The sequence below is a fragment of the Gadus macrocephalus genome, chromosome 9 (assembly GCF_031168955.1).
Source record: "Gadus macrocephalus chromosome 9, ASM3116895v1".
Lineage (NCBI taxonomy): Eukaryota > Metazoa > Chordata > Actinopteri > Gadiformes > Gadidae > Gadus > Gadus macrocephalus.
This window is the reverse complement of record NC_082390.1, coordinates 2,011,926-2,039,010: the sequence shown is the minus strand read 5'-3', so window position 1 is coordinate 2,039,010 and position 27,085 is coordinate 2,011,926. Positions and strand designations below refer to the sequence as shown.

Genomic DNA, 27,085 nt, shown 5'->3' with positions numbered 1-27,085 from the left:
TGCCATATAGTGACATTAAGGCCCTCTTAACACCCTCTGTTGACCGGCTGGCACTGCTGTACATACGTGTCTCACTGGCGTTTTACCGTGTTAGGTTGAAATGTAAGTAGCAGCACAGACAAAACTACAGCACAGTGTTCTGTTTATACAGTAGTGCAGGGATGGAAGCAAACAGTACGATTGGCTGGGAAATATTTCACCTGTGACCTCTGCTCTTCCTAACAGCCAGTGCCCATTGTGACCCATTAACCATCTGTGACACACACTCTCTCTCTCTCTCTCTCTCTCTCTCTCTCTCTCTCTCTCTCTCTCTCTCTCTCTCTCTCTCTCTCTCTCTCTCTCTCTCTCTCTCTCTCTCTCTCTCTCTCTCTCTCTCTCTCTCTCTCTCTCTCTCTCTCTCTCTCTCTCTCTCTCTCTCTCCCCCTCCCTCCCTCTCTCCCTCTCCCTCCCTCCCTCCCTCCCTCCCTCAGTAGGTAGGTAGTTAGAGGTCAGAAGTCGTGGGGAATCAGGACAGCGGTCCAACTCTTGGCAGCCCGGCAGGACATCGTTAGGGACCTGGAAGTTGATAGGACGACCTTTTGTACAGGGGACCCCAAAATATACCCTCTTATCTGGGTGACCTTAGCATTGGAGCATGGGAAGAACCGGGAGAGTCCATCAATCATTATAAAGATTAATCCACCTCTCCATTCTGCGGCTGAATCTATTAATAAGGTCGCCGCCGGGGAGAATTTGCACCAAAAGCTTTATTCTGATATTTTAGACTTTTATTCATTGGCCTGCGATGGGATGTGATGTGATTCCTTTTGCAGGGAATATTTGAGGCGCTTTCAGATCCTACCAGTTCCTAGCTCACGCAAGATCTATCACATCTGCAAACCTTTCTGAACCTGCTCAACCAATGGCATGTTTTAAAAATACAGAATATTTTACGTGGAGTAAGTATCTTTTCATTGAATTATCAGACAGCCTTTTCTTTTTTATTTACAGCCCAACACGTCTCATTGGTTTGGACAAGGAGTCAACGCTAATAGATGTGTTGAGTGGATTTTACCCATTGCACAGTTTTACACTGGAGGAGAAGCGACAGCCACAAGGATTACTTGGTTACATTAGAGCCTTGGATGAGTTTAAACACTGCAGATTCACTTTTGCTTAAAGGCATTTCTCTCTCTCTCTCACACACATACACACACACACACACACTGTCTTTTCTATTGCTTTCTCTTGATCTGTATTAGTATATCGATACATATTACACACTCATATATCTATATATACATACACACTCATATACATGTATACATGCATACACATTCAAACATATATGTATATATATATTTATACATATATACGTCTGAATGTTCATGCATGCATGTATATATATATATTTATATTTATATATATATGCTCTACGCGCTCCCCGGTCATCCTTGTCCGTCTCTCTGTAATCAAGCCGTGCTAATGGCTTATTCTTTCCGCTTCAGCACACGCATTTCACTTGTTTATTTTCCAACCCTCGTAAATCTGGGGGACACAAGCCAGCCACAGCTATATTAAAGCAATAATCTCAGGTAATTATCTCCCCGTTCCTCTCTCTTCTCCCTCCCTCCCTCCCTCCATCCCTCCCTCCTCCACTGAGGTCGGACCCTTTTTCTTTTACTGTCCACCCCTTCACAGGAGGTATCCAAGGCTCAGGAGGTGTCCAGTGATTGGACGGTTCTGGGAGGTTCCGTGTGTGGCACTCACCCACTCCTGCTGAATGAGGTCGATGGCCTTCCTCGCCTTGGACAGGTTCCGACACGCCAGGATCACCTGGGCTCCGTGCAGCGCAAAGGTCTTGGCCGTCTCAAACCCTGCAGAGGTGGAGAGCGACAGACAGGAGAGAGAGACAGACAGGAAGACAGAGTCATGTGGAGAAAGGGGATGGAGTGAGACAGCGAGGGAGAGAGAGAGGCAGCGAGTGAGAGAGAGAGAGACAGCGAGTGAGAGAGACAGAGACAGATGGGCAGACAGAGCCGTGAGGAGAAAGGAGATGGAGTGAGACAGCGAGGGAGAGAGAGAGACAGCGAGTGAGAGAGACAGAGACAGCGTGTGAGAGAGAGACAGTGATTGAGAGGGAGACAGATAAAGAGAGAGAGAGATATAGAGACAGATAAAGAGAGCGACAGAGAGAGATACAGCGAGAGAGGCAGCAGGAGAGAGAGTGAGGGGGGGAGAGAGTGAGAGATACAGATAAAGACAGAGTGACAGAGAAAGAGACAGCATGAGAGAGAGACAGAGAGACAGCGAGAGAGAGACAGCATGAGAGAGAGAGACAGCATGAGAGAGAGACAGCATGAGAGAGATAGAGCGGAAGAGACAGAGACAGAGAGAGACAGAGACACAGAGAGAGAGAGAGAGTCAGAGCAAAGCTTTAAAGATTACCATTCTGAAGATAAGTGATTCTCAGGGCAGTTGAATTCCAGAGTGGTTGAGGAGGGTACGGTTACACATCCACATCAATTTTCCATATAATTTCTCCCATTGAGTGAACCCAGTGGACTGGTGAAGGAAGTTAATCACGTCTCTCTGAAGTGATGTAACTGATAGAATTAATGTGGTTGGAAGACTCGCGGAGAGCGGCGAGCGTGGGTTCCACCACTGCCCTTAGCGAAGGTATCCACACCCGCGCGAACTGCGGCGGGGGGCATGTTGCTAATTATGTCGGTAATTATGCCATCAGCAGCACATTAATTATGCAAACAACACTCATAATAGAGAAGAGACGACAATCGAGCAGACGTGACATCCACGGCGAACCCGGGTTGAAATAACGATGTACCGCCGAACAAGTTCCACCCGGGGAACATCAAAGGAACCTCTGATAAGGACATTTCTCCCATCTCGCTCACTTCTCCGATGTGTGCCGAATTCATCACGGCGAAGACCGTACCGCGTGACGTCAATGGAGCACGGACCAAACTCACACGGATCAGAAGAAGTTTGTTATTAAAACGACCAAATCGAAATGGGTCATTTCCAACCGTGGGTTGAATGGGTTTATGCATATTTTGTAATTTCTGTGATATTTCCTTTAATGTTGATGTTTTTCCTATGCTGTATCATTGAAATATACACACAGTCAGACAAACACACACACACACGCACGCAGTGTTTGTGTGTGTGTGCGTGTGTGTGTGCATGTGTGTGTGTGTGTGTGTGTGTGTATTGCCCTGATTGACAGACTAACAATCACGGCGGTGACTAAGCCAAAGGAAGTCTCGTGTGGTCACAGCATTCGGGAGCGTGGATTAATATGAACCGTAATTAGATTATACGTCTTAATCTGATTTTCATTAAGAGCCAAACTGAGAAGCCTAATTGTGAGGAAAGTGTTAAGGGGTAATATCTATTAGAACTCAGAATTGGAGTAGGATCGGAAGTGCTCTCTGACAAGTGAAGCATGGAATTAAATTATATGACACCTTATTAGGTAGTATAACGTCAAGGGCTCCAGTCGCCAGAAAAGATAATTCTACTGACAGGCAATGGAAAGGAAAATAAGGCAGCAAGCAGTTTGACTAACTGAATAAATATGTAGTCCTACTATAGAAATGCAATTCCAAAAATGGGTAGTTAAAGTAGGTAGGTAAGATAAATCTCCCCTAATATCCAGCAGACATATTTGAATTGTGTGTACATTAAAAGCCATATACGGGTTAGATTCGTTTTTTAAAGTGTTTAGCAGTAGGGTAAAGTATTTTTTGATTTATATGTAGGCTAGGAAAAAATATATATATTTTGCCATACTTTTTTCTTGTCACTAGCCTAGCCTACTGGCAGCCTGTCAACAACGTCACCTTACTCTCACTTGTTGTGTGTACAAACCATGAAAGTGAAATTAATCGACGCCAGTGTTTTCCATAATGGGGGACAAATTAGAATATGCCAGCGACAACAACAGCGGCAACCGCGCCGTGTATTTCCCAGTGACAAATAACAAGGTCCTGACATTAATTGTAAAATAACGAGTGTGGCGTCGCCGTGACGCAGACGTCGCTGCCCTGCCGCTCGTGCTGCTGCGAGAAAGGCCGCGCGGGAACGAGTTTGGTCAGGTGATACAAGGAGCGGATCGCTGTTCCTGCGTCTCGCGCTGACGCCGGAACATGACGAGGGTCGGACAGGGAGGGAAACCGCGGCGGGAGGAGGGTTCTTCCAGGGTCTACTCTAATAGGTCCATGGGTCTGCTACGGTTCTGCCGGATCGACGGCTGCCGTATGCCGTTTTTCACACGCGCTCAGTAGCCCTGACCAGGGCCGTTGCACCAAATCCTGGGCCCCTATACAAGAGGTACTTGTCCTGGGCCCCCCCCCCCCCCCCCCCCGAATTCCCCCTACCAGCCCCCTGCGCTGAATTGTTGACGGGGGGGGGTAGAGAACAATTGTTGACGGGGGGGGGGGTAGAGAACAATTGTTGACGGGGGGGTTGACTATGGGCTGGTGGATGATTCGAATTTTTTATTATTTTTTTATTGCCATGGGCCCCCCCCTCTGCCTCGGGCCCCCCCACGACTGCCTCACTTTCCCCCGTAGTCCGTCGGCCCTGGCCCTGACCACCATGTAGTGCTGCGTCTGCCTCGAGGTTATTTATGGTGGATTAACAGTAGGACTAATTATCACGTAAGAATTAGTAAGTAGCCCACTGAGAGGGAATCAGAAAAAAACAGGACCTCATGGTTGAGGCAATTTAAAGCAGACAGATCGACAGCGCCCAAATAGTTGTGTGCATGTTTTTAACACTTAAAAAAATACATCTGACATTATAACAACACGGTTAATGGCTCCGCTATTGTTGGAAATATATTTCAGCGGGCTAGTATGAGGGGAATGCTGTGAAGCAGCGAGTGCTCTTCATGGTAGATTAAGATCCCGGCCCCTCTGATATCCCCAATAATGAGTGTGATTTAGTGATTTCACGCTTTGTTTGTCCTCCGCGCCCCACCGCCCCTCTCCGGATACCGCCCCGTACACAGGTGTATTGGCTCAAAGTAATGACATCATTACCAGCCTCGTCAGTAAACGTGTTTATTTGGCAATCGGAGCAGCGCGCTTTTGTTTCGTTCCCTTGATTTGCATCCACAGAGAGGCGTTTAAGTGAAATAAGCTCCGTAACAATTGAGCATGCAGAATTCAATTCTGATCACTACAGCGGACCTGTGGGTGAACATCTTCAATCTCCCTGGGTCATCTTCAAAGAACCATGGCTAGACGAAAGCTTCATCATTATATAAACACACATTCAGCTACATTTTTTGATTTACCAATCGGGTTTTTATCAATACATATCTCACGATGTGAAATTGGTTAAATGAATGGGCTGCAAAATAGCAAAAAGGAATGTAATGAGGAAATAAAGCAAGTGTCCTCCTGTGCTCCCCCCAGCCTCCTAAACTACCTTATTTAATTTGGTGCATCATCCGCAATGAAAAATCCAATAGCTGTTAAATTGGACACGTTTATAGTATCATTCTGAGAGCCTGTCTGAAATAATCTGGATTATAGAAGAAGGGGGAGTAAATCTCAATCTGGGGCTATTATCCCGCTGTGTGGCCGACGGTCTTACAGACGCTAGGCGGTCCCAAAACACTTCCTCATTCCATGGCCATACTAACTCGGATGTGTCTTAATGATGAGTGCACCTGTTCCTTTCCAAAGATAAGGAGACCACCACCCCCTCCCCCCCTTCTCTCCAATCCGCGGACGCCCTTCTGGTTCCCCTTCATTAGTTCCAGAAGAGTTTGATGTCACCCCAAAAGTGGGATGTATGGGGGGTGATTACAGCCCAAGGTTGAGCTGTTCTGGCCCACGGGTCCGGGCTGCCTGTGTTCCCCTATTGTCACACAAGCAGCATATACCCCCCCCCCCCCCACACACACACACACACACACACCCAGGCCTATCCCATCTCTCCCTCTCTCACCAGGGCACACATTTGCTTATTCCCGAGGAAGGCTTCACAAAACAATCACACAAAAACACACGCACACACACACACACACGCCTGCTATTATCAACAAAAGAGTTATCTGGATGTCAGCCACTCAGAGATGCTCTCAGTGTCTCTCTCTCTCACACACACACACACACACACACATTGAGATGCACACACACACACACACACACACACACACACACACACACACACACACACACACACACACACACACACACACACACACACACACACACACACACACACACACACACACACACACACACACACACACACACAGCGTGTGACATACAGGAGCCACATGCCACCCTCACCAGAAACATCTTTTTATCCATCTAATTCGTCCTACTATGAATAATGCATTCTGCTCCTTAACGTCGCTCGGGTTTAAAGCTGCGCGGGTTTACCGCCTCGCCGCGTGGCTCTTTAAGGAGGTCCTTATTCATAAACAGCCATGCAGTAAATACCAGGGCTTTGCAGCCAATTTAATGGCAGTTATGCTTAACAAATCTGCCTCAATCTAATGATCAACCACAAAGCCGGGTTCGGGATATAAGCTCCTTGCAAACTCATTGCATCTGGCGTCAGACATCTCTCCATGCGGAGAGTGGAGCGAGGACCCCACGCCTAATCTACCAACACAACGCCGGGATCAACACAAACACAGGACCACCTCTCCTCCCATGAATAAGAATAGAGGCAAAGTCCCAGGACAACGGCGGCGTAGCCGTGTTCAAGCCACTGACGACAGCGAGACCACACAGGGAAGCCCCGCCCGGGCCCCTAATCCCCACTGTTCTTTGCCCCGGAACGCATTAACCTTTCTGTGATTCCCCCACCTAAACACAAACAAAGGGATTCAGGAGAAGGACGCATGCCGCTCGCCCAACGGAAGACACGGCCAAGGCCTGAGATCGACTCCAACGTGTTAATACCGAGTGCGGAAAACACAGAAGAACGTCTGCGACGCATGACTTTAAACTTTACCCGATGTTGTATTCCTAGGGTGAGGCTGTACCTGCTTACTTGAAAAGGCAAAGGGAACAGCAATCCCTCACGGGCGCTATATTGGTGGATTATGAATCGCATGAATAACATCTAGATAAATGTGCATGCATGCATGAATGCGTGCCTAGAACAGTGGGACGGGAAGCCACATGATCCCTGACCGAGCCCTCTACACACTAAGTTTAGTCCGTGACAAGGTGAACCCAGACAGCGGTCCCTGGAACGTTACCATCCCAGCGCTCTGGACACAGAAGTCACACTGTTAATATAGCGACCTCCCGAAACCAGGGATATCTTTTGGTCATAGGGTTTAGCTGACGTTTCAGATTCACCTCCGCAGATGAATTTGAAAAAACGGGTTGAAACAGAACGTTGAGTAAGAGCGGGTTGGGTGAACCTGTAACCAGGCAGCGCAGAGGGGGCGTTCTGTGAGGACAACAGGCCCCTGGTAAGCTGAGAGTTAGTTGAATTGAGGGGAATTAAAGGCAGAGCCAGCGTGTGTAATGGGGATGGATGAGGGGCCTGTAGTGGGGGTCAAAGCTTCTACAGATCAATGGTGAGGTACAGGTATACAAGCACCAGTCTATAGCAGTCAGAGAGCCATTAAAGTGTGTGTGTGTGTGGAGGGGAGGGGGGGGGGGGGATAAGTGAGAAGGAAAAACAAAGCAGTAGGATTATAAACACAATTGGAGTTATGGCTTCTTCGATTACCATGGGAACCGAGAGGAGGCACAGTATATGCTTGTGCAAAGAACGGGGTGAGCACATAGGCAGGACAGACCATAATATCTCGCCTCCGAGCACTATTTCAAGGTTGGTCACAAACTCGCACACAATTACATTTCATGCATAAATAAACCCATACATGTGTTTTAAATGAATGTGCATTAAAAGCTAAATTAATAGTATAAAATTATGGAAATTTGGCAGGGAAATTTGTCTTTTTTGATTACTAATAAAAAGAATATGTTTCCTAAATTTGAAAATAGCCTTGACACTATCTACAGATACGAATAAAATGCTAAAAGTGTCCAACCAATTGGCATAAGCTAATTTTACTCATAAGCCACTGGAATGTCAAAGAGGCATTCAAGCAGCGGCAATTACTATTGGCATGTTAATTATATGCACGATGCATCATTATATGTACATGAAATTATTATTCATATAATTATTTTTTTTTACATTAGTTTTATATATTATATGTAATCATTTATATGTGAGGAAAAAACAACTATATGGAGCTTATTTATTCACCTTCCTCTCAAGTGTTAAGCTTCGTCTAAAATTAAATAAAGACGTTATTGGCTCGACTGGCATGATGGGCCACCTGTGCCCTCTTGTGGCGAAATTGAATATCGATTTCTTTTTTTCAATAATCCAATTATATCGTCATTGAATCTAAAACCGGCTAATTCGTCAACCTATCTAACAATATATGGTTTTGTCTTAGTTATTATCTAAACCAATCTATTTTTTTATTTTAAATAAATATAAACTTTTAATGTTCTGGTTCTGTATGTCACACACACGAGGTACATGCAAACATATACATACTGATATTGTATCCTAGCAACTTGTCCAAAACCATTAATTGTATTAACTTTAATTATTTTATGTTATTTTTTACATATTGTTTATTCTTGTGCAAAACAAGTCAATACAGAGATTGAATGTTAATTCGTAGTTCAAGTAAAAGTATATATATTTTTTTTTATATGGTCAACTGATCAAATAGGCAGCCAGCTACTCTGACTCACCTTGACAGACAAAATGTAATTAGTTTGACTAGCAAACACTCCCACTTTAGGTTTGCTTGATGAAGTGTTTTGCGGACATTAAGGGGAATTATCCCCAAGGTCAGCAGTGCATTAAATTAGTTCAAGACCCCCATTATAAGGTGAAGATTATTCTCTGTAGCTGCTATTACTCTAAATATATTGCTCTGATTGCAGTCATCTCACGAAAAAATAACAATTAAACTGCTCAACATTGAGAAGAAAGATATGAATAGAAATACAATTAACAAAAGTTATCTTTATTTGATTTCCCCTAATACTGTCACTACCTGTGCTGAACAATTCAGCAGTCCAAAATAAAGGGCCACTTGCTCAAATGTTAGCTAAAAGAAAGAGGAATAGATTTGTTTAAAAACCATTATAATGTGAGCCTTGCATTCGGTAGGGCCAAATGGCCATAATTTATTACAGTTAACAATGACACTCAATTTAGCACCACTAATGAACTTCAATACAATCATGTTCGGTATTAAGGAATGATTTGTTGTGTCTAATTGTATCATTTTGGAGGCTAATGTTGATGAATGTCTGGTTTTAGACGGATAAGGGGAGACTGTTCTGGTCTGGATAGTTAAAGAAAATACATTCTCCAAATATTCCACGACACCACGTCGCCACCTAGTGGCTCAACCTTACAGGAATGCAGATGAATACACTGAACACTTCATGATGAAATAAGTGAAAGGAAACACAATTCAGTATGTGAGCTCACCGATTCCAGAGTTGCCGCCAGTTATGAGGATGACCTTATCCGAAAGGTCACGACCTTGCAGGATCTCAAGGGCGGCGGTGTTCCCATCATATCTCTTCGGCTTCAGCACCACATCCTCTACAGTGAAAGCTTGCCGGGGGTCGAAATAGGTGGTCCGCTTGTTAATGTGACTGAAACGACAATTGCCATCATTAAATCATATTATTCAAATAAAGTAGTTGTGGTTTCACTTTTATTTTAGCCTAAAAAACTGTCTTGGATTTGAGCATTGTGAATATTGTAACTATCATCATTCGATTATTTGTTGATACATTTTGTTGATCAATTACTAAAATGATTTGACATGGATGACATGGATATTTTGGGGCTCGATCAAGGGATGTAAATCAATTATACGTATTTTAATATGAAACATTGGTTCACAGGCTAACTCATGTAGGCCGATGGTTTGAAGAAGGTAAATTAAGAGATCAGTAGATAAGGAACAGATATAAGATGTGATGTTATGCATACTCATGACAGTTAACTCATGAAATGTTCTTATGAAATCCTGAATATTGTATTTTAGTGTCTGAATAAGGTACAACTTACTCAACATAAAACACTTGTCCTTTTTCATCCGTTTCTTGTTCCCATCCATATGGTAAATCTACAGAGAACAGGGGAAATAGATGGTAGGCACATGTGAAGAAACATGACTAGAAATTTGGAAAGACATGGATGAAGTCAAACACAGAGCAAAACATTCACCAAAGCAGGATTTAAACCAAATGCGACATTCAATCCCTTGTCTTCAGAATCAGAATCAGGAAAACTGTATTGATCCCCGGGGGGAAATTGTTTCGTTCCAGGTGCTCCGTAAAAATATAAATTACAAGCGTAGAAGATAAGATTATAAAAGAAAATCACAGATAAAATAAACTAAAATAAAAGTAAGAATAAAGTAAGAAGTGGACATCTCTCAGTGAAAGTGGACATCTCTGAGTGGGTTATATTCACAAATTTACAATACAATATTTACATTCTGTATTTCATATGCAAATAGCAATGAAAATGAATAGAGTGAGAAGAGTGAATGAATAAATTATAGTTTGTTTATGTTAAATAGTCCTTTGTCAGATTATAAGAGGGAGTAGTTATAGTTTAATGGCCACAGGCAGGAGTGACTTCCTGTGGCGCTCAGTGGTGCATTTAGGAGCAATGAGTCTCTCACTGAAGGAGCTCCTCTGTTTGACCCGAGCGTTGTGGAGTGGGTGAGAGCCATACGGCAGGATCACCCACAACCTCGACAGCATCCGCCTGTTTGACACTGCTGTCAAAGTGTCCAGCTCCGGAATAGCGCTAGCCACCACAGACTCGTAAAACATCCTCAGCATAGTCCGGCAGATGTTAAAAGAGCAAATAGAGGCGGCTCTGTCCCTTCTTTGGCCTTTGTTGAACCAGAGGCCTGCTCCATGAGTTGTCTCTGTATTTGCTTTCTACCCCCTACCTTCTCTTAATGTCCTGTCTCTGTATTCACTGTCTAACCCCTACCTTCTCGTATTGTCCTGTCTCTGTAGTCATTGTTTAACCCCTACCTTCACTTATTGTCCTGTCTCTGTATTCACTGTCTAACCCCTACCTTCTCTTATTGTCCTGTCTCTGTATTCACTGTCTAACCCCTACCTTCTCGTATTGTCCTGTCTCTGTAGTCATTGTTTAACCCCTACCTTCACTTATTGTCCTGTCTCTGTATTCACTGTCTAACCCCTACCTTCTCTTATTGTCCTGTCTCTGTATTCACTGTCTAACCCCTACCTTCTCTTATTGTCCTGTCTCTGTATTCACTGTCTAACCCCTACCTTCACTTATTGTCCTGTCTCTGTATTCACTGTCTAACCCCTACCTTCTCTTAATGTCCTGTCTCGGTATTCACTGTCTAACCCCTACCTTCTCTTAATGTCCTGTCTCTGTATTCACTGTCTAACCCCTACCTTCTCTTAATGTCCTGTCTCGGTATTCACTGTCTAACCCCTACCTTCTCGTATTGTCCTGTCTCTGTATTCACTGTCTAACCCCTACCTTCTCGGATTGTCCTGTCTGTAGTCACTGTTTAACCCCTACCTTCACTTATTGTCCTGTCTCTGTATTCACTGTCTAACCCCTACCTTCTCTTATTGTCCTGTCTCTGTATTCACTGTCTAACCCCTACCTTCTCGTATTGTCCTGTCTCTGTAGTCACTGTCTAACCCCTACCTTCTCGTATTGTCCTGTCTCTGTAGTCACTGTTTAACCCCTACCTTCACTTATTGTCATGTCTCTGTATTCACTGTCTAACCCCTACCTTCTCTTATTGTCCTGTCTCTGTAGTCACTGTCTAACCCCTACCTTCTCTTAATGTCCTGTCTCTGTATTCACTGTCTAACCCCTACCTTCTCTTATTGTCCTGTCTCTGTATTAACTGTCTAACCCCTACCTTCTCTTATTGTCCTGTCTCTGTATTAACTGTCTAACCCCTACCTTCTCTTATTGTCCTGTCTCTGTATTCACTGTCTAACCCCTACCTTCTCTTATTGTCCTGTCTCTGTATTCACTGTCTAACCCCTACCTTCTCGTATTGTCCTGTCTCTGTAGTCACTGTTTAACCCCTACCTTCACTTATTGTCCTGTCTCTGTATTCACTGTCTAACCCCTACCTTCTCTTAATGTCCTGTCTCTGTATTCACTGTCTAACCCCTACCTTCTCGTATTGTCCTGTCTCTGTAGTCATTGTTTAACCCCTACCTTCACTTATTGTCCTGTCTCTGTATTCACTGTCTAACCCCTACCTTCTCTTATTGTCCTGTCTCTGTATTCACTGTCTAACCCCTACCTTCACTTATTGTCCTGTCTCTGTATTCACTGTCTAACCCCTACCTTCTCTTATTGTCCTGTCTCTGTATTCACTGTCTAACCCTTACCTTCACTTATTGTCCTGTCTCTGTATTCACTGTCTAACCCCTACCTTCTCATATTGTCCTGTCTCTGTAGTCATTGTTTAACCCCTACCTTCACTTATTGTCCTGTCTCTGTATTCACTGTCTAACCCCTACCTTCTCTTATTGTCCTGTCTCTGTATTCACTGTCTAACCCCTACCTTCACTTATTGTCCTGTCTCTGTATTCACTGTCTAACCCCTACCTTCTCTTATTGTCCTGTCTCTGTATTCACTGTCTAACCCCTACCTTCTCTTATTGTCCTGTCTCTGTATTCACTGTCTAACCCCTACCTTCTCTTATTGTCCTGTCTCTGTATTCACTGTCTAACCCCTACCTTCACTTATTGTCCTGTCTCTGTATTCACTGTCTAACCCCTACCTTCTCGTATTGTCCTGTCTCTGTAGTCACTGTCTAACCCCTACCTTCTCTTATTGTCCTGTCTCTGTATTCACTGTCTAACCCCTACCTTCTCGTATTGTCCTGTCTCTGTAGTCACTGTCTAACCCCTACCTTCTCGTAATGTCCTGTCTCTGTATTCACTGTCTAACCCCTACCTCCTCTTATTGTCCTGTCTCTGTATTCACTGTCTAACCCCTACCTTCTCGTATTGTCCTGTCTCTGTAGTCACTGTCTAACCCCTACCTTCTCTTATTGTCCTGTCTCTGTATTCACTGTCTAACCCCTACCTTCTCTTATTGTCCTGTCTCTGTATTCACTGTCTAACCCCTACCTCCTCTTATTGTCCTGTCTCTGTATTCACTGTCTAACCCCTTACTGCTCTTAAAGGACCCATCTGTGTAATGTCCAACCCCAACCTGCTCCTTAATGACTTTTCTCTAAACTCCCTGCCGAACCCATAGTGCATGGGTAGCTTAAGCCAGATAAACACTTTAGATGTGGCAGACAAACCTCCAGCACATCTTTTCTTCTTCCCAGTCTTAGGATGTTCCCATTGGGTCTTCATCTCATCATGGCTGGGGTCACATAAGATATGAGAAAAATACAAAAAATTAGCAGAGTCTTTATGGCTTCCCAATGGAAGATCATTGGACAACAATCCCAAATTGAGTACAACTTTGAATCTATCTCACTATGTAGGTATAGACCACAACAAGGGTATAGATCACATTGTACTGGATGGTGGATCCTCCTGGGTCGCGAATTAGAAAGTTGCGTCTTTGAAGGGCTTGTGAGTTCTAACAATCTCCAGAGAGCATGTTGTCTGGAGATGTAAGATACTGAGAAGGGGTCAAGCAAGGCAAACGTGTCTGGGCTGAAGATCCAGAAGAACCAGGTCTCAGAACTTTTAATGATGGTAGACAATAACAGGGGGATGGTGAGGTTGTGAGGTACTGACAAGATAAAGTCGCTGTCTGGCTGCCACAAGGTCAGAGTCCAGATAGACCCACCCTTTTCTTTTTTGAAGATCTTTGAGGGGAGTTTGTAAAACACATATGTCTTCATGTGTTTCCTACATCTTGAGGTAATTTATGACCGTGGCGTGTTCCCTGAAAGATGAGGGGGGGGGGGAGGGACTGCGAGGGTAGGGGACACCAACGTCTAATAATAACAATAATACATTTAATTTAGAGGCGCCTTTCAAGACACCCAAGGTCACCTTACAGAGCATATAGTCATCATAAATCGTTTAAAAAAACAAGACATTGTGGAAAAAATAAAATAAATAAATAAACATAATAGTCTGACTGTTGATTTCTGTGCTTTCTCTCCACTCCGGTTCATTAAGTTAATGGACCGGAAATCCAGGCCCAGTCTCTATTGACCAGTCAACCTACTCTGCAATCGTCACCTATATGGCCCCAGACGACGAGTGAAGTGCTAGTGACTACCACTTGTATGGTGCTGCATACAAGCAGCTGGAATGAGTTCTGTCCGCTGTATATCTCAGTAGACTCTTCCGGGACCGGTTGAAGTGAGACACACCCCTTAAAAAGTGTCAGGCGTGGGCCTCTTGGAGAGGGGCATGCCCAGGACACATCTCTCTGGGCACGTTGGATTCCCCCAGGTGAAGCAAAACGATGTTTATTAATTTACAAATGTAAACCTACCCTTCGTTCTAGTGTACGTGACTTATGTTTCATATTATGAAGTCAATTCTGGCAAATGTGTTACGCCCTCGTACAGACACTAATAAGAGCACTATTGAAACTACTGTTTATCTAGCTTTACAAATTTAGGCTACATGAAAGAATACACAGTATATTGCAAAAATACACCTGTATGCCACACGTTAAAATATAGCCTTCAAAAAGAGGCTCTTAACCATGTCCTCGTTTAGCCGTGACATGGGACGCTTCTGACGCTTCGCAGAAAAGTCCCATGAGAAGACCTGACCATTTATTGTACAGTTGCAATGCGAGTCAAGGGTGAACACTCATTCCAATGAAAGTGTAGCCTTTTTTTTGTTTGTGCGTTTTTAAACTCAAAGCAACTATTATTCGGGATGCTATCGCCATTCGCCAACGATAACTTTCCATTATAATAATATGAATGCACTGTATGGTGTTCTTCGAAGGAAATCTTTCTTACTTTGCGAAATATACCCATCCATCCTTAGTAGACCTCTCTTCCCATCCAGGGGGCAATTCATCTTCGCTATCTGTGTCATCCATACCTGCGTACTTTAGAGCTGCCATAACGCTAACTAAAGCCTATATCAAATATCAGTTCTACAGAATGAATGTGACTGTCAAAGTTAAAAAAAAAATAACAATTCACTGATTTAAGTACTTCCGCAAAGCCGTGACGTCGATGTTTACCGAAGTGCTTTCTGGGAATTTGAGGTGTATTGTAAATTGATAGACTCCACCAACCATTTATATTGTTTATATTGCGCCACTGAGATTATTGTTGCATGCATAACAGCTACACGTAGCTATCATGAATCATATCGAAATAAAGAAACTGAAAACTTCCAGCATGTGCACATTAGCATACGTAGTGACGTGACGGAGCCCCACGAGAGTGGGCGGAGTCAGGGGGGGGGGGGGGGCTAACGTCTCCGGCCAGTGTGTGTGTGTATGTGTGTGTGTATTCGTTTCATCGTAGCTGTGTCTTCTCAAAGGCAAACTAATCGTGAAACGTAGTAATAAAAGTATGTTTACGTCTTAAGTGTTTGGTCGGATTATCAAATCCTGTATATATTGTGAACCATTCCGCTTATTAAACGCAAATATTTACAGACCAAGAGGAGCCTGGCTTCGTTTCTGATCTAGAGAGGGTGTACGTCCCCTCCCCTCGATGAAGCGTTGCTATGCCCTCTGATTTTATATCCCTCCTTACCTCGGATCTGGACCTTAATTCCCCTAAGTCTCTTTACTCAAAAGGTAAGATCTTACTGCATTGGTACTTCACGTTTACAACTAGTCCTGGTTTTGCATGTAGTGATGTGAATGTCAAGATAGCTCTCGTCAAGCTGCTAGCTAACACTACTTAGCCCTCTTTTCCTCTGCCATCCAATGTGGCTAACTAACTTGGCCAGCTAGCTCGGTTGGCTAGCTGAATGTGACATTTGCATAGATGAACTGCCTCAATGATGTCTTGGTGCCATACATTTAGAAGGACAATGTCCTGGTCGACATATTTCCTATTTAGAACAATTAAAACGGTCTACATGGTTGTAGTCCTCGTGTGTCTGTGCGCGTGTGAGTGTGTGCGTGTGCGTGACTGTCTGTGTGTTTATGTGTGTCCTTGTTGCCTATGGTTGTGAATGAACGTGCTATTTTGGTTAGTAGTGCATCTGTTGAAAGGGATTGGCCATTGGGTTTGGCCATGTCCAGATACTTCCGATCTTCAGTCATACCCACCTATCATAAACTACAAACAGCTGCTCTATGGCGCAATTTAGATTTATTGAGAGACGATTTAGTAACTTAGACCCGACCCAATACCTAGTACTTGTTGCTCTATGGTTATTTCCTCGTTTCAAGTAAGTGCAGCAGAACTTTGACCTACATATCTTCTATCATAACAGAGTATTCTAAACTATAGAATATAGCACCCAGACCATACAATACAACTTACAATCAACAATGCTGCCTCTAGTTGTTCTAGGTTACCGTCAATAAATAGGGTTTGTTTACAAAAGGTTGCTTTGTTTTGAGTCAACTCCAATATTTAGTTTAAGTAGTAAGTGATAGGCGTTGGGCATTGTTTATTTGTTAACCTTCATGTGTGAACTACAGAATGCACGCCCACATTCTATGCAGGGTATTCAGAGTTCACTTGCTACCTGACCAGTAGTGCAGCGCTTCTGCTATTTATAGCCTGCTAATGAACAACCCTGGCATTGTTATTTGACCTTGCAACTCCTAATGCTCTCAATGGATCAGGTCAAACGTGTGTGTGTGTGTGTGTGTGTGTGTGTGTGTGTGTGTGTGTGTGTGTGATTATTTCCATTTGGTAATGGGAGATTGATATGCATGACTTGTTCCAAATAGGTTACTTTATGGTCTGGCTGCCTGAAGGGATTCTAATAAACTTTCTAATAATGGTATCAATCTAGCATCCTTATTCGATGGCATCTTCAGAGGCTCAAAGTGGGCCTGGCACTTGGCAACACTTTAAGCATGTGTAATGTGAGGAGGGCATAGCAATGTGGTGAGGTAACTGGATTGTTCCTAGTGTAGGCTGTAGCCAGTGTTTCTCGACCACTGGGTAATAATAGCCCAATTTTGCAAAAATGTTGGAGAGGATGGTTGTTCAACCATTAAGGAGCAAGCCGCATATTGTACTATTGTAGTAATCCATTCTATTGTAAAATATATTGATACACTTCAATTAACTTCATTGCCGCCTCTCATATCTTAGATTGTTCAATTGAATTCAAACATTATGGTGAACTTATTATACACTCGCTAGAAGGGTTGAAATTGGTTTTAACAACCTGTAACATCATGACAAGCATTTCTTTGAACTCAAAATTACTCAGAAATACTAACAAGTAATCGTACCATGCTCAGCCATGTTTGCATCCCTATACTTCGAAACCGTGAACTCTTGACATCAATGTTGCAAAAGCATTTGTTAGTTATAAATCATCACTGGTATGTCTCAAATGCCGGTAAATTATCACCCTGTGGTCTGAAGTATGTCTCCACGCTTTAAAGGATGTCAATGTGTGTGGACAGACACTGAGGTTACAAATGTGGTACCAATGTCAGAAGTGTACTGGGCATGCTCTCCCTCTCAGAGCGTTCTCTGTACGGCCTTCAGAGAGGTCCAAGTGTCTCAGTCGGGCCTGATGTCACGTCGGGGCCTTAGTGGAGCCTGATGGGGTTCCCACACAAAGACGTTTTCTCCTCTCAGCAGACAAAGCACAAGGAACAGTAGACTTCTGATATGGGCATCGTTAGCTCATCAAGATTCCACAGAGAACCTATATTTATCCTTCGCTATATTTATCCTTTGCCAAAGCTCTTCAGGTTTTTTCTCTATGTGGGTAAATTAATGGAGTGCAAATTTAACAATTGCTTGTCTGGTTGATCTTTCCAATCCGGCAGGTACAAAGACAACTCTGAAGGGGTGTATTGGATCGTGGGTTTCTTAGCTTAGTAACTTTCTGTGGACTCCTCTTCTGGCAGCCATGTTTTGGTCAGAGAGGTGTGAGATCGTGTGTGTCTTCCGGACTTGTCGTTCTGCTGATGCTGAAGTATCGTATGACTGCTAGACTGCAACCCACGCTGTACACGGTCAACACAGATGAAATATCCATGTCGCCCTGTCGATGGGTCCTTGTTCCTTAGCAACCACCCTCCTAATGTGGCGCTTATCATGCATCAGTGGTGGTCTTTTCCAGTGTAGCCGTGGTGTTTGGTTATAGTCTACTGGGAATCCCACGTAATCAAGGATCTAGGCATGTTATGCTGGGTTTTATTTTACGCAGCCATGTGGAAGATGTAGTTACTCTGCAGGGTTTTCTTACCACCTGTCACCCTGCACTGCATTCCAACAGCTTCCCTCTCTATGAATGTGAAAGCCTAGCCCAGGGAAGTGTGTTGCTTTGGTTTTGGGTTGTATTTTTGTTTGATTGTTTGCCTGTTTTGCCTTCCCCCCCCCCCCCCGTGTCATTGCTGCGCCGGTCTATAGAGTCAGTGTATGACCTCCTCCCTAAAGAGCTGCAGCTTCAGCCCCCATCCGCCCAGACCGACACGGCCGCCACGAGTCAAAAAAGTGGGGGAGGGGGAGAGGCGTGCCCGCCCCCTTCTGCAACCCTGGCATCAGGTGAGCTTCTGCATTTACGTCATTAACGCCATGATCTGGGATCAGTCTGGCATGGCCAAGGCCGTAACCCTACCTGCAGGGATCATAGCGGAGTCTAGATGGACTTCTCTCTCATTCTGATACCTTAGAAGAGTTGGCTGTGTGTATTCACTTAGAGATAGTTGTGTCTTGCTATTGGGTTACTGTACATTCACACACCAAAAGCTGTAAAAGATGCAAAAATAGCAGAATAGCTCAAAACGTGACGCGGTCCAAAATATTTACGTCGCTCTTATCGCTCATCACGAGAACCATTTGAACGTTCTACCTTGTTCCTCAAAACATTCAGATCGGTTGTGGGGTCATTTACAGCTAAATCGCTGATAACTATTTGCATAAAGTTTAACTGTTTGCAACTCTCATTTCCAGCTATCGCTCAAGCGTTTTATCGCTCCTATCGCTTTATCGCGCTTGTCTAATAGAAAGTGAATGGGCGTTTATCGCTCGAAACGCTTTATAGCTTTTGGTGTGAACGTACAGTTAGAGATGTTTTTTTATCTTTGATAGTGGATTCGACACGTTTAGGTATAAGGTTTAACAGGGTACGGTTAGGTAAGAGGTTGTGGTCAGGAAAAGCTGGGTCAGCTCTGTGGGGAAGCAAAGCATCATGGGAATCGCCACCAGAAAAGTCCCATTAAGTTGCACCAGCATCAGTGACTAGGGGCAACTGCAACCAAACATCTACCAGTGAAAGGTGCCTTCTTAATCAGAATTTACTTCAAAGTTGAACCTTTTTTGCACCAAAATTATGGAAAGCGGCGTCCATAGAGTGGCGAAGTCACGCCCCTTCCGGTAGAGCCCATGGGACCTATGAGATCGAAACATAGGAATGGGTTTCAATGGAGAGAAAGTAATTATTTTCTGGTCCTAGTCTTTATATGCCCCGGATTACACATATGTTGATTGTGGATTTCAATGATAATTTTTCATGTCAAGAGTTCAACCGTTTATTGTGCAATTGTTCAGTTAAAGGCTGTAGAGAAAACACAATGAGAAAGACTACACGTCTCGTATGTGACGTCACGCTCCCTGGGACTGGCGTGGACAAGACCGACAATCTTCCCATCGGCATAACTGAAACTCGGCACGTGCCCCGACTTATAATGGTTTTCACCTCTTTCGATGCTTTTATCCTCCCCTTGGAAAAAGCGGGGAAGTGGGGCAGAGAGATCGCCATGTCTGTACCGGAGTTCCAAGTGCGGGTGGTGACGTATATCATTCGCGCCAAGAGCAGCAAAGAGCTGTAGTTCACAATGCGGCCTCACACAAAACCTAACATTTTCAAACTTCGTCGCGATTTTTTTTTTCTTTGCCTGAAAAATTATCATTTAAATCCACAAACAATTTATGTGTGATCCAAAGACTGGGACCAGAAGATAATTACGTTCTCTCCATTGAAACCCATTCATATTTTTCGATCTCATCGGTTCCATGGGCTCTACCGGAAGGGGCGTGACTTCGCCACTCTAGAGGCCAGAGAAAATGTTACACTGGTTACTTATATTTATATCTATTACTTACTCAGACTCTCTGTCGAGTCTCTCTCGAAATAAACTACAAAGGGGCGAAAATGTGCGTGTCTACCCGGGTGTCATGTTTCCATCGGAGATCGGCCTACCGCTAGAGCTGATAAATACCAGTGACTATTGCAGAGTCATTTATCCTGTGGGAATATATGCCGATTGTAACCTTTCCCCCCCCAAAGACAAAACCCAGATGTGAGTGGGTGTAAGTGGGTTTTTCTGTCCAGTGGGAAAGAGGCTCTGGTAATATATAACGAAGCTTTGGCTGTAAACGCCGTTAACTGGACGATGCAGCTTTGTGTTTTATTGAGGTCAGGGCCATGTAGTCTAATACTAAGCCTCTGTCTTTTGGGTCTATTCCAACGCGACGGCGGGCGGCATAAATGTTCTGATAATGATAAGTACATGCATCAAAACGTCTTACAAAAAGTTACAGGGTTATCAGGAAGACACTATCACCCCTGAGTTAATTGTTGCCTTGAAAACAAACCCTGGTGAGTTTTCCCCCCCACCGATAGTACGATTTGTTTGGGGTGGTGTGAACGCTCATTTAAACTGGTGCAGACATTACAAATGTACTCTTGTCCGCTTGAAACGGGGGGGGGGGGGGGGGCTCTGTCCACTTCCAAGTGAACTCTTAGAGTTTGCAGGAGAAGTCTCAGGAGAGTTGAGTTGGGTGGAAACGTCTGAGCGCTGGAGAAAGGAGAGTTGTTCTGTGTTGTACTGCAGAAAGTGAAGCTTAGGAACATTTCCTTCAACAATGAGAGACTTCTCGTTGAGCGAGACTTGGTTGGGCACAATAACAAACCGGCCGATTCAAGTGAATGGTAAAGATAGAAGTAGTATTTCTGTGTAGGAATCCTTTCCACAATGTTCCACAAAGAAAATCTGAGCCTGTCAGTGTCCCAAACAAGCACTTTTAGAGGACGGACATTGACGAGGCGTTCTTGCCCTAAAGGATTACTTAGCAGCCTGTCTGTTGTGGATTACAGCTGAAGTGCTCTCGCTCAATACTGGACCCAGTTCAAAAATAGTTGTCCGCTTTAGTCCCTTAAACCAACATGATCACAAAATAGGTTGAAAATTCCTGATGGTCTCCTTCAACGAGTAATATTTTAGTTTAGGTTTTCTTCTTGTGCACACACACACCATTTTCAAATACACTTTAGACAGTGCTGCCTCTCCATCATTTGCCGCTTTCTCTCTTCTCTCTAATTCCCTCATCTATTGCCGTCTCTCTCCTCTCTCAATCTATTATCTGCTCTTATCTCTCTCTCATTCCTCCATCTAGTGCTTTCTTTTCTATCCATCATCTGTTACTGTCTCTTTTCTCTCTCCATTTTCTGTTGCTGTCTCTCTTCTCTCCATTTTCTGTTGCTGTCTCTCTTTCTCTCTCCATCATCTGTTGCCTCTTTTTTCCCTCCATCTGCAGCTGTCTCTCTTCTCTCTCCATAATCTGCTGCGCTCTCTATTCTCTCTTTTATCTCCATAATCTGCTGCTGTCTCTCTTGTCTCTCTCTTTCATCATCTGTGGCTGTCTCTCTCTTCTCTCTCTGATCACCTGCTGCTGTCTTTCTCATCTCTCTCCATCATCTACTGGTAATCTTAACTTTTCCCATAGCCGGTAGGAAGACAAGCTAAAAGTAAGACGTCCTGTCAAGAAACCAACATTTTTAGACAAAGGGTCTGAAAAGGTAAATTCCAAACGGTGTTGTAGACAATTAGTAATATATGTATTTTAAATCTTCTTCTGAAACCTTTGCCATGTCGTTGTGAATGAGTTTATCTTCAGAAGAAGATATCTGTAACAAAACAGGGAACACACAGGGAACTACCTACCTGACCTCCCTACCTACTAACTACCCCTCACACAGGGAACTACCTACCTAACCTCCCTACCTACTAACTACCCCTCACACAGGGAACTACCTACCTGACCTCCCTACCTACTAACTACCCCTCACACAGGGAACTACCTACCTAACCTCCCTACCTACTAACTACCCCTCACACAGGGAACTACCTACCTAACCTCCCTACCTACTAACTACCCCTCACACAGGGAACTCCCTACCTAACCTCCCTACCTACTAACTACCCCTCACACAGGGAACTCCCTACCTAACCTCCCTACCTACTAACTACCCCTCACACAGGGAACTACTTACCTAACCTCCCTACCTACTAACTACCCCTCAAACAGAGAACTCCCTACCTAACCTACCTACCTACTAAGGCCTAAAAAAATAATGTTCGGTTGCGGTTTCCGACCGACCCTGTCAATTTATGTGCGACCCAAATTATTTTATGTGCTTTAAAAAAAATGTATGCAAACTAATTACGTTTGTGTACAGCACCTCTTCATTCTGTACAAGGATGAGCGAATTTTCTCGTTTTTAAATGAAAACAACCTACCTATCATTCTCTGCCGCTGAAAAAAAAAAATAATAATAATTCCCTACCTACCCATGACGTCAACTGACAACCAACAGGAACCAATTATTTTTTTTTTAGGCCTAACTACCCCTCACACTCTGGTATCCTGCCAGGAGCTGTGCAGCCTTCAGAGTTATTCATATCCAAATCTTTTACATTGATCCATTATTTATGAGCCTGCTTGATGCAATTGCGCTCTAAAGGGTTTGCTGCAGCTGGCTTAATGTGAGCTTGCTCAGTCGGTGTAAGATGTGTCATATTGAGCCACTCAGAGTTAGACTATCCGACTTCAAAGAACTCCACTCTGTCCACTCTAACCGGCTGCAACTGAGTATCGGGAACTAGCATAGCTCGACTGGCCGCGTGTGTGGGAGGGGTTTGGAAGTTTCACTAGTACGATTCTTGTGAACAAAGAGCTAGGCAAATAGGAGATTTCATTGCTGAAATCGATCAGCTTTAATTACAGATCCAGGTTATTGTTAACCTAAAAGCTAGTTGGAATGTGACTCATTGTAAAAAAAAGATACCCATTCTAACTTCTAAAAGTCCTCAGAAATGACACTGCATAACATAACAGATCAATACATAGAGAAGTTGCCTCTAGCCATTGATAGAGAATCCCCATACAATTCAAAGAAATAAAATAAAAATTAAAGTATATTATTCTGTTCTTGGATCATGGTTAGGGGAAGGAAATAAATAATGACCGTGCAGGAACAAGTATTGAAAGGTATCTAGAGATAGTAGAGTAGATAGGCATTGAGGGAGAAGCCCAAACAGTTCACTTGAAGAGCAAAATCTTGTCAATGCTACATATCCTGCCTCATTCAGCAGGTCCTAATGCATTGCTGGTCTAAAGCATGACAACCGTTATGTAGCCATTTCAGATGATCATGAACTAAACACACTAATCAAAGTGTCAGTGAATAATCCACCTCAAAAGGTCTACCTTCGGTATTTTAACTTTTTTTTTTGATTGACAAAAGTTGAGTCTTGACTGATCAGCTCTCTTGTTGCTTATTGGCTGTCTCGTTTTTATTGCAGGAAGTTCCCCTGAGGCAGGGAGTGTCTGCATATAAAATGGTCTGCAGTTCACTGCTCCATAGGTCAGAGGCTTGTTTATTCTGTCTCCATGGCTACGCTTAGTCCCAACCAAATCTTCCAATTGGCATGCCAAAACTATTGTGTACTACTGAATGCAAATTGCAGCAACTTCTGTAACCCTAGCAAATCCAAATTGGCGCCATGTCACCAGCTTGCAGATCTGGCTGTACCAGAACGATTTGACCCAGCCTTATTTATTTATTTTGTCCGAGCAATGTGTATGTACCGATTATAGCCTGCTTTTGTTTTCTGTAAACAAAGCATGTCAGTGTCACATTGATTTTAAACCGTAGGAATCAAAACAATACGGGCGCTGTCACCCTTCTCCACTTTAACTTCAGACTGCCTGATCGTTGCTCGCCGGCCCTCGCATGCTCAGTGGGGGCTGATAACTGACAACAGACGCCTATTGAATTTAGAGTTGGGAAGAGTGGAAATCTGGACTAAATCTGCACCAATCAGCTGCTCAGATGTGCCAGCCAGCCTGCGCGTCGGCGGGCCTTTCCCCCTAACTCTGTGGCTCTCATACACTACAGATACCCTCTCTCCCACCGCGTCCACCCCCCCGTCCGTGGCCATGGGAGCCCCCTGCTCCGGCCCCTCCACCGCCGCCCCCGCCCCGGCCTCGGAACACCTCAAGGCCCCCCAGCACCTCCACCCCCCCGGCGGTGGGGATGGCTCCGGGGCGGACGTGTTTGGCGGCGCGGAGGGGCCCCAGGGGAGCTGCGGGACGGGCGGCGCCAGCGGGGCAGCCGGGGAGCCGGGGGCGGGCCCGCTACCGCCGCCACACCAGAACACGCCGTCCAAGCGGCGGCCCGTGCTGAGCATCTCCCCGCCGCCCGAGGACCTGCTGGACGACAGCCAGATGTCCAGCCAGGAGGAGGCGGGGGGCGCCGCGGGGCCGGGGGGGCCCGACTCGGAGCACAGCAGCAGCATGTGGGCCGACGACTCGGCCTCCAACTTCAGCCTGGTCAGCTCCAGCTCGTACAACGACAACACGGAGGTCCCCCGCAAGTCCAGGAAGCGCACCCCCCGCCAGCGGCCCGGGCCCAAGCCCGCGCTCCCCGAGGACAGCATGGACGTGTTCGACGCCGACAGCGCCATGGCCCCCCACTTTGTCCTCTCCCAGCTGGGCTCCGACAAGGCCGGCCCCAAGGCCAGGTGAATATTAGTTTAACCGATCCCCTCGACCGGTCTTATTGGAGGGCCACATGCGGGAGTTATCGGTGGAGCTCGTTCCCCCACTGAGGTGATGGACCTTAAGCCTTTTTAATTAATAATCGTATTACCTAAACCAGTGGTTTTCAAACTGTGGGGGGCGCCAGAGTTCTTCAGGGGGGGCGCGACGTGAGAAAAAAATAAACCCGAAAAAAAAACCTGAAAGACGATTCAAATCATCAGTCGTACTTCAACTGTAGAAGTAACATAACTAGTGGCGTGCACAGACTTTTTGAAGGGCAGGGGCGGAAAGAGAAAAAAAAGGGCACATATAGCGCGTTCTCACCACTGAAGAGGGCACTTTAGACACGTTTTATATGTTATACAAATGAGGGCACTCTAGCACGCGTTTTGGCTTCAAAGGGGGCAGTTTAGCACACGTTTTGGTTCCCGAAAGGACACTTGAGGGCAGTTAGCACGCGTTTTGGCTCCCAAGGGGCCCCTTTAATACGCGTTTTGGCTCCTGAGAGGGCACTTTTGCACGTGTTTTTCAACAATTGGGCCACAAGGGGGGGCGACCGCCCCCCCTTGGACTGAAAAGGCAGATCTGATTCGACTCAGAAAATTCAGAGTCGGGGACCCTGAATGAATCTGTAAACTGGCAGTTTACACAGATTAAGATGTTCAAATGTATATAAAGTTGTTAAATTGTGTTGTTTAAAAACGCAAAAAGATGTAATGTTTCAGAAATATGTTTAAAAAATATGTTCAAAAATTTGTTTCAAATGTTTCAAAAATATGTTCCAAATGTTTTAAAATTATGATCGGAGATGTTTGAAATGTGTAAAATAATTAAAATAGCTTTCAAAACACAGGTATTTAGAAAAAGAAATTGGGGGGGGGCTCAGCTGAATTTTTTTCTCTGAGGGGGGGCTCACTCTCTCACACTTTGAAAACCCCTGACCTAAACCCTTTTTGTAACGGTCAGGTGACGTGAGTATCAAATTCCGACCAATAAGATCACAGTTTTGGCCTCATCAAATTGGAAACCAAGCAATAGGAAGTAGGTTCTCCAATAAACAAGTAAAAAGGATCTAACGATCATAACGCATCAGAAAAAATACCAAGTGATAAAAATAAAAGATAGAATTGTTTTAATCAATTACAATCTGGGTTCTTTAATAAAATGCAATAAAATGTCACTTTGTATTTACTATCTGTCATCATTTGTTATATCAGAGCTTGTTATTGGGAGATATTAGCTTTATATTCTGCTTGGGATACCATGTCTGAGGGTATTTAATCATGCACTGGTTGTTGCCATGCAGCTCTCTGGAAACGGTCTCTCTGGTGAAGGGGGGTCTCCTGTCAGGTCAGTACCCCCCCAAGATGGACGGCAAAGAGCTGAAGATCCTGGTGCAGCCGGAGACCCAGCACAGAGCTCGCTATCTGACCGAGGGCAGCCGGGGCTCCGTCAAAGACCGCACGCAGCAGAGCTTCCCCCAAGTCAAGGTCCGCCACCGCGCATGAGGAACACACTCAGGAGTCCGTAACAACCAATGACCCCCTCGACCGTTCAAGCCGTGACCCTCCCTCCGTGTCTCTTGTGTTCTCGTCGTCCCTCCAGCTGGACGGCGTGAGCGAGCCGGTGGTGCTGCAGGTGTTTGTGGCCAGCGACACCGGGAGAGTGAAGCCCCACGGGTTCTACCAGGCCTGCAAGGTGACGGGACGCAACACCACAGCCTGCAAGGAGACGGAGATCGAAGGGACCACGGTCATAGAGATCCCCCTGGAGCCCAGCGGGGACATGACGCTCGCGTAAGGACGCCTCTTGTTGTGTTACGCCAGCAGCTGAACAGTCCCTTAGAGGAGCTCAGCTGGCCGTCGACTCGCTTGTTGCGTGCGAGGTCTATTTCTGCTCATGAAAACGTGTGGCTAGGGGCTTCCTGTGACTTATGTGTGGCTAAGTACTTTCCTGCTCAGTTGTAGGGCTGCTCGGTTATGGGAAAAATCATAATCACGATTATTTTGGTCAATATTGAAATCACGATTATTCAAAGATTATTTTGAGTTTGAAAACGTGTTGTACTTATTCAGCATGTCTCTCCCAAA

General features: G+C 44.7%; 2 protein-coding genes across 5 annotated transcripts in view; one reads left to right on the top strand and one right to left on the bottom strand.

Annotated features, from left to right (window-relative positions):
- Nucleotides 1-280: 280 nt before the first annotated feature.
- On the bottom strand, nucleotides 281-15,240 carry wwox (WW domain containing oxidoreductase). Its single transcript, XM_060060189.1, has 5 exons — nucleotides 15,021-15,240; nucleotides 13,380-13,444; nucleotides 10,105-10,162; nucleotides 9,514-9,683; nucleotides 281-1,856 (listed from the first exon to the last, which is right to left on the bottom strand). Exons 1-5 carry the CDS (start codon nucleotides 15,125-15,127, stop codon nucleotides 1,675-1,677), a joined length of 582 nt encoding a protein of 193 aa, XP_059916172.1. The 5' UTR covers nucleotides 15,128-15,240; the 3' UTR covers nucleotides 281-1,674.
- A 239-nt stretch (nucleotides 15,241-15,479) lies between these two features.
- LOC132464023 (nuclear factor of activated T-cells 5-like) overlaps nucleotides 15,480-27,085 on the top strand; it is a 21,021-nt gene continuing 9,415 nt past the window's right edge. For 2 of the 4 annotated variants that reach the window (XM_060060179.1, XM_060060177.1), the window contains exons 1-5: nucleotides 15,480-15,817; nucleotides 18,579-18,713; nucleotides 24,352-24,976; nucleotides 26,302-26,485; nucleotides 26,601-26,791. In XM_060060179.1, the coding sequence (XP_059916162.1) occupies nucleotides 15,745-15,817; nucleotides 18,579-18,713; nucleotides 24,352-24,976; nucleotides 26,302-26,485; nucleotides 26,601-26,791 (1,208 nt within the window). In that variant the 5' untranslated portion in view covers nucleotides 15,480-15,744. Of the gene's footprint in view, nucleotides 15,818-18,578; nucleotides 18,714-23,755; nucleotides 23,818-24,351; nucleotides 24,977-26,301; nucleotides 26,486-26,600; nucleotides 26,792-27,085 lie in introns of those variants that run through there. The other 2 variants (XM_060060178.1, XM_060060180.1) reach the window with 2 other exon arrangements.

Bases quoted from the DNA above. Each gene is read 5' to 3' on its own strand.
- wwox (XM_060060189.1), bottom strand. From the start codon at position 15,127: ATGGCAGCTCTAAAGTACGCAGGTATGGATGACACAGATAGCGAAGAT. The intron at 13,445-15,020 runs GTAAGAAAGATT...ATGTGACCCCAG, and splicing joins GGATGGGTATATTTCGCAAA to CCATGATGAGATGAAGACCC. The intron at 10,163-13,379 runs GTTTGTCTGCCA...TGTTCTCTGTAG, and splicing joins GAAGAAAAGATGTGCTGGAG to ATTTACCATATGGATGGGAA.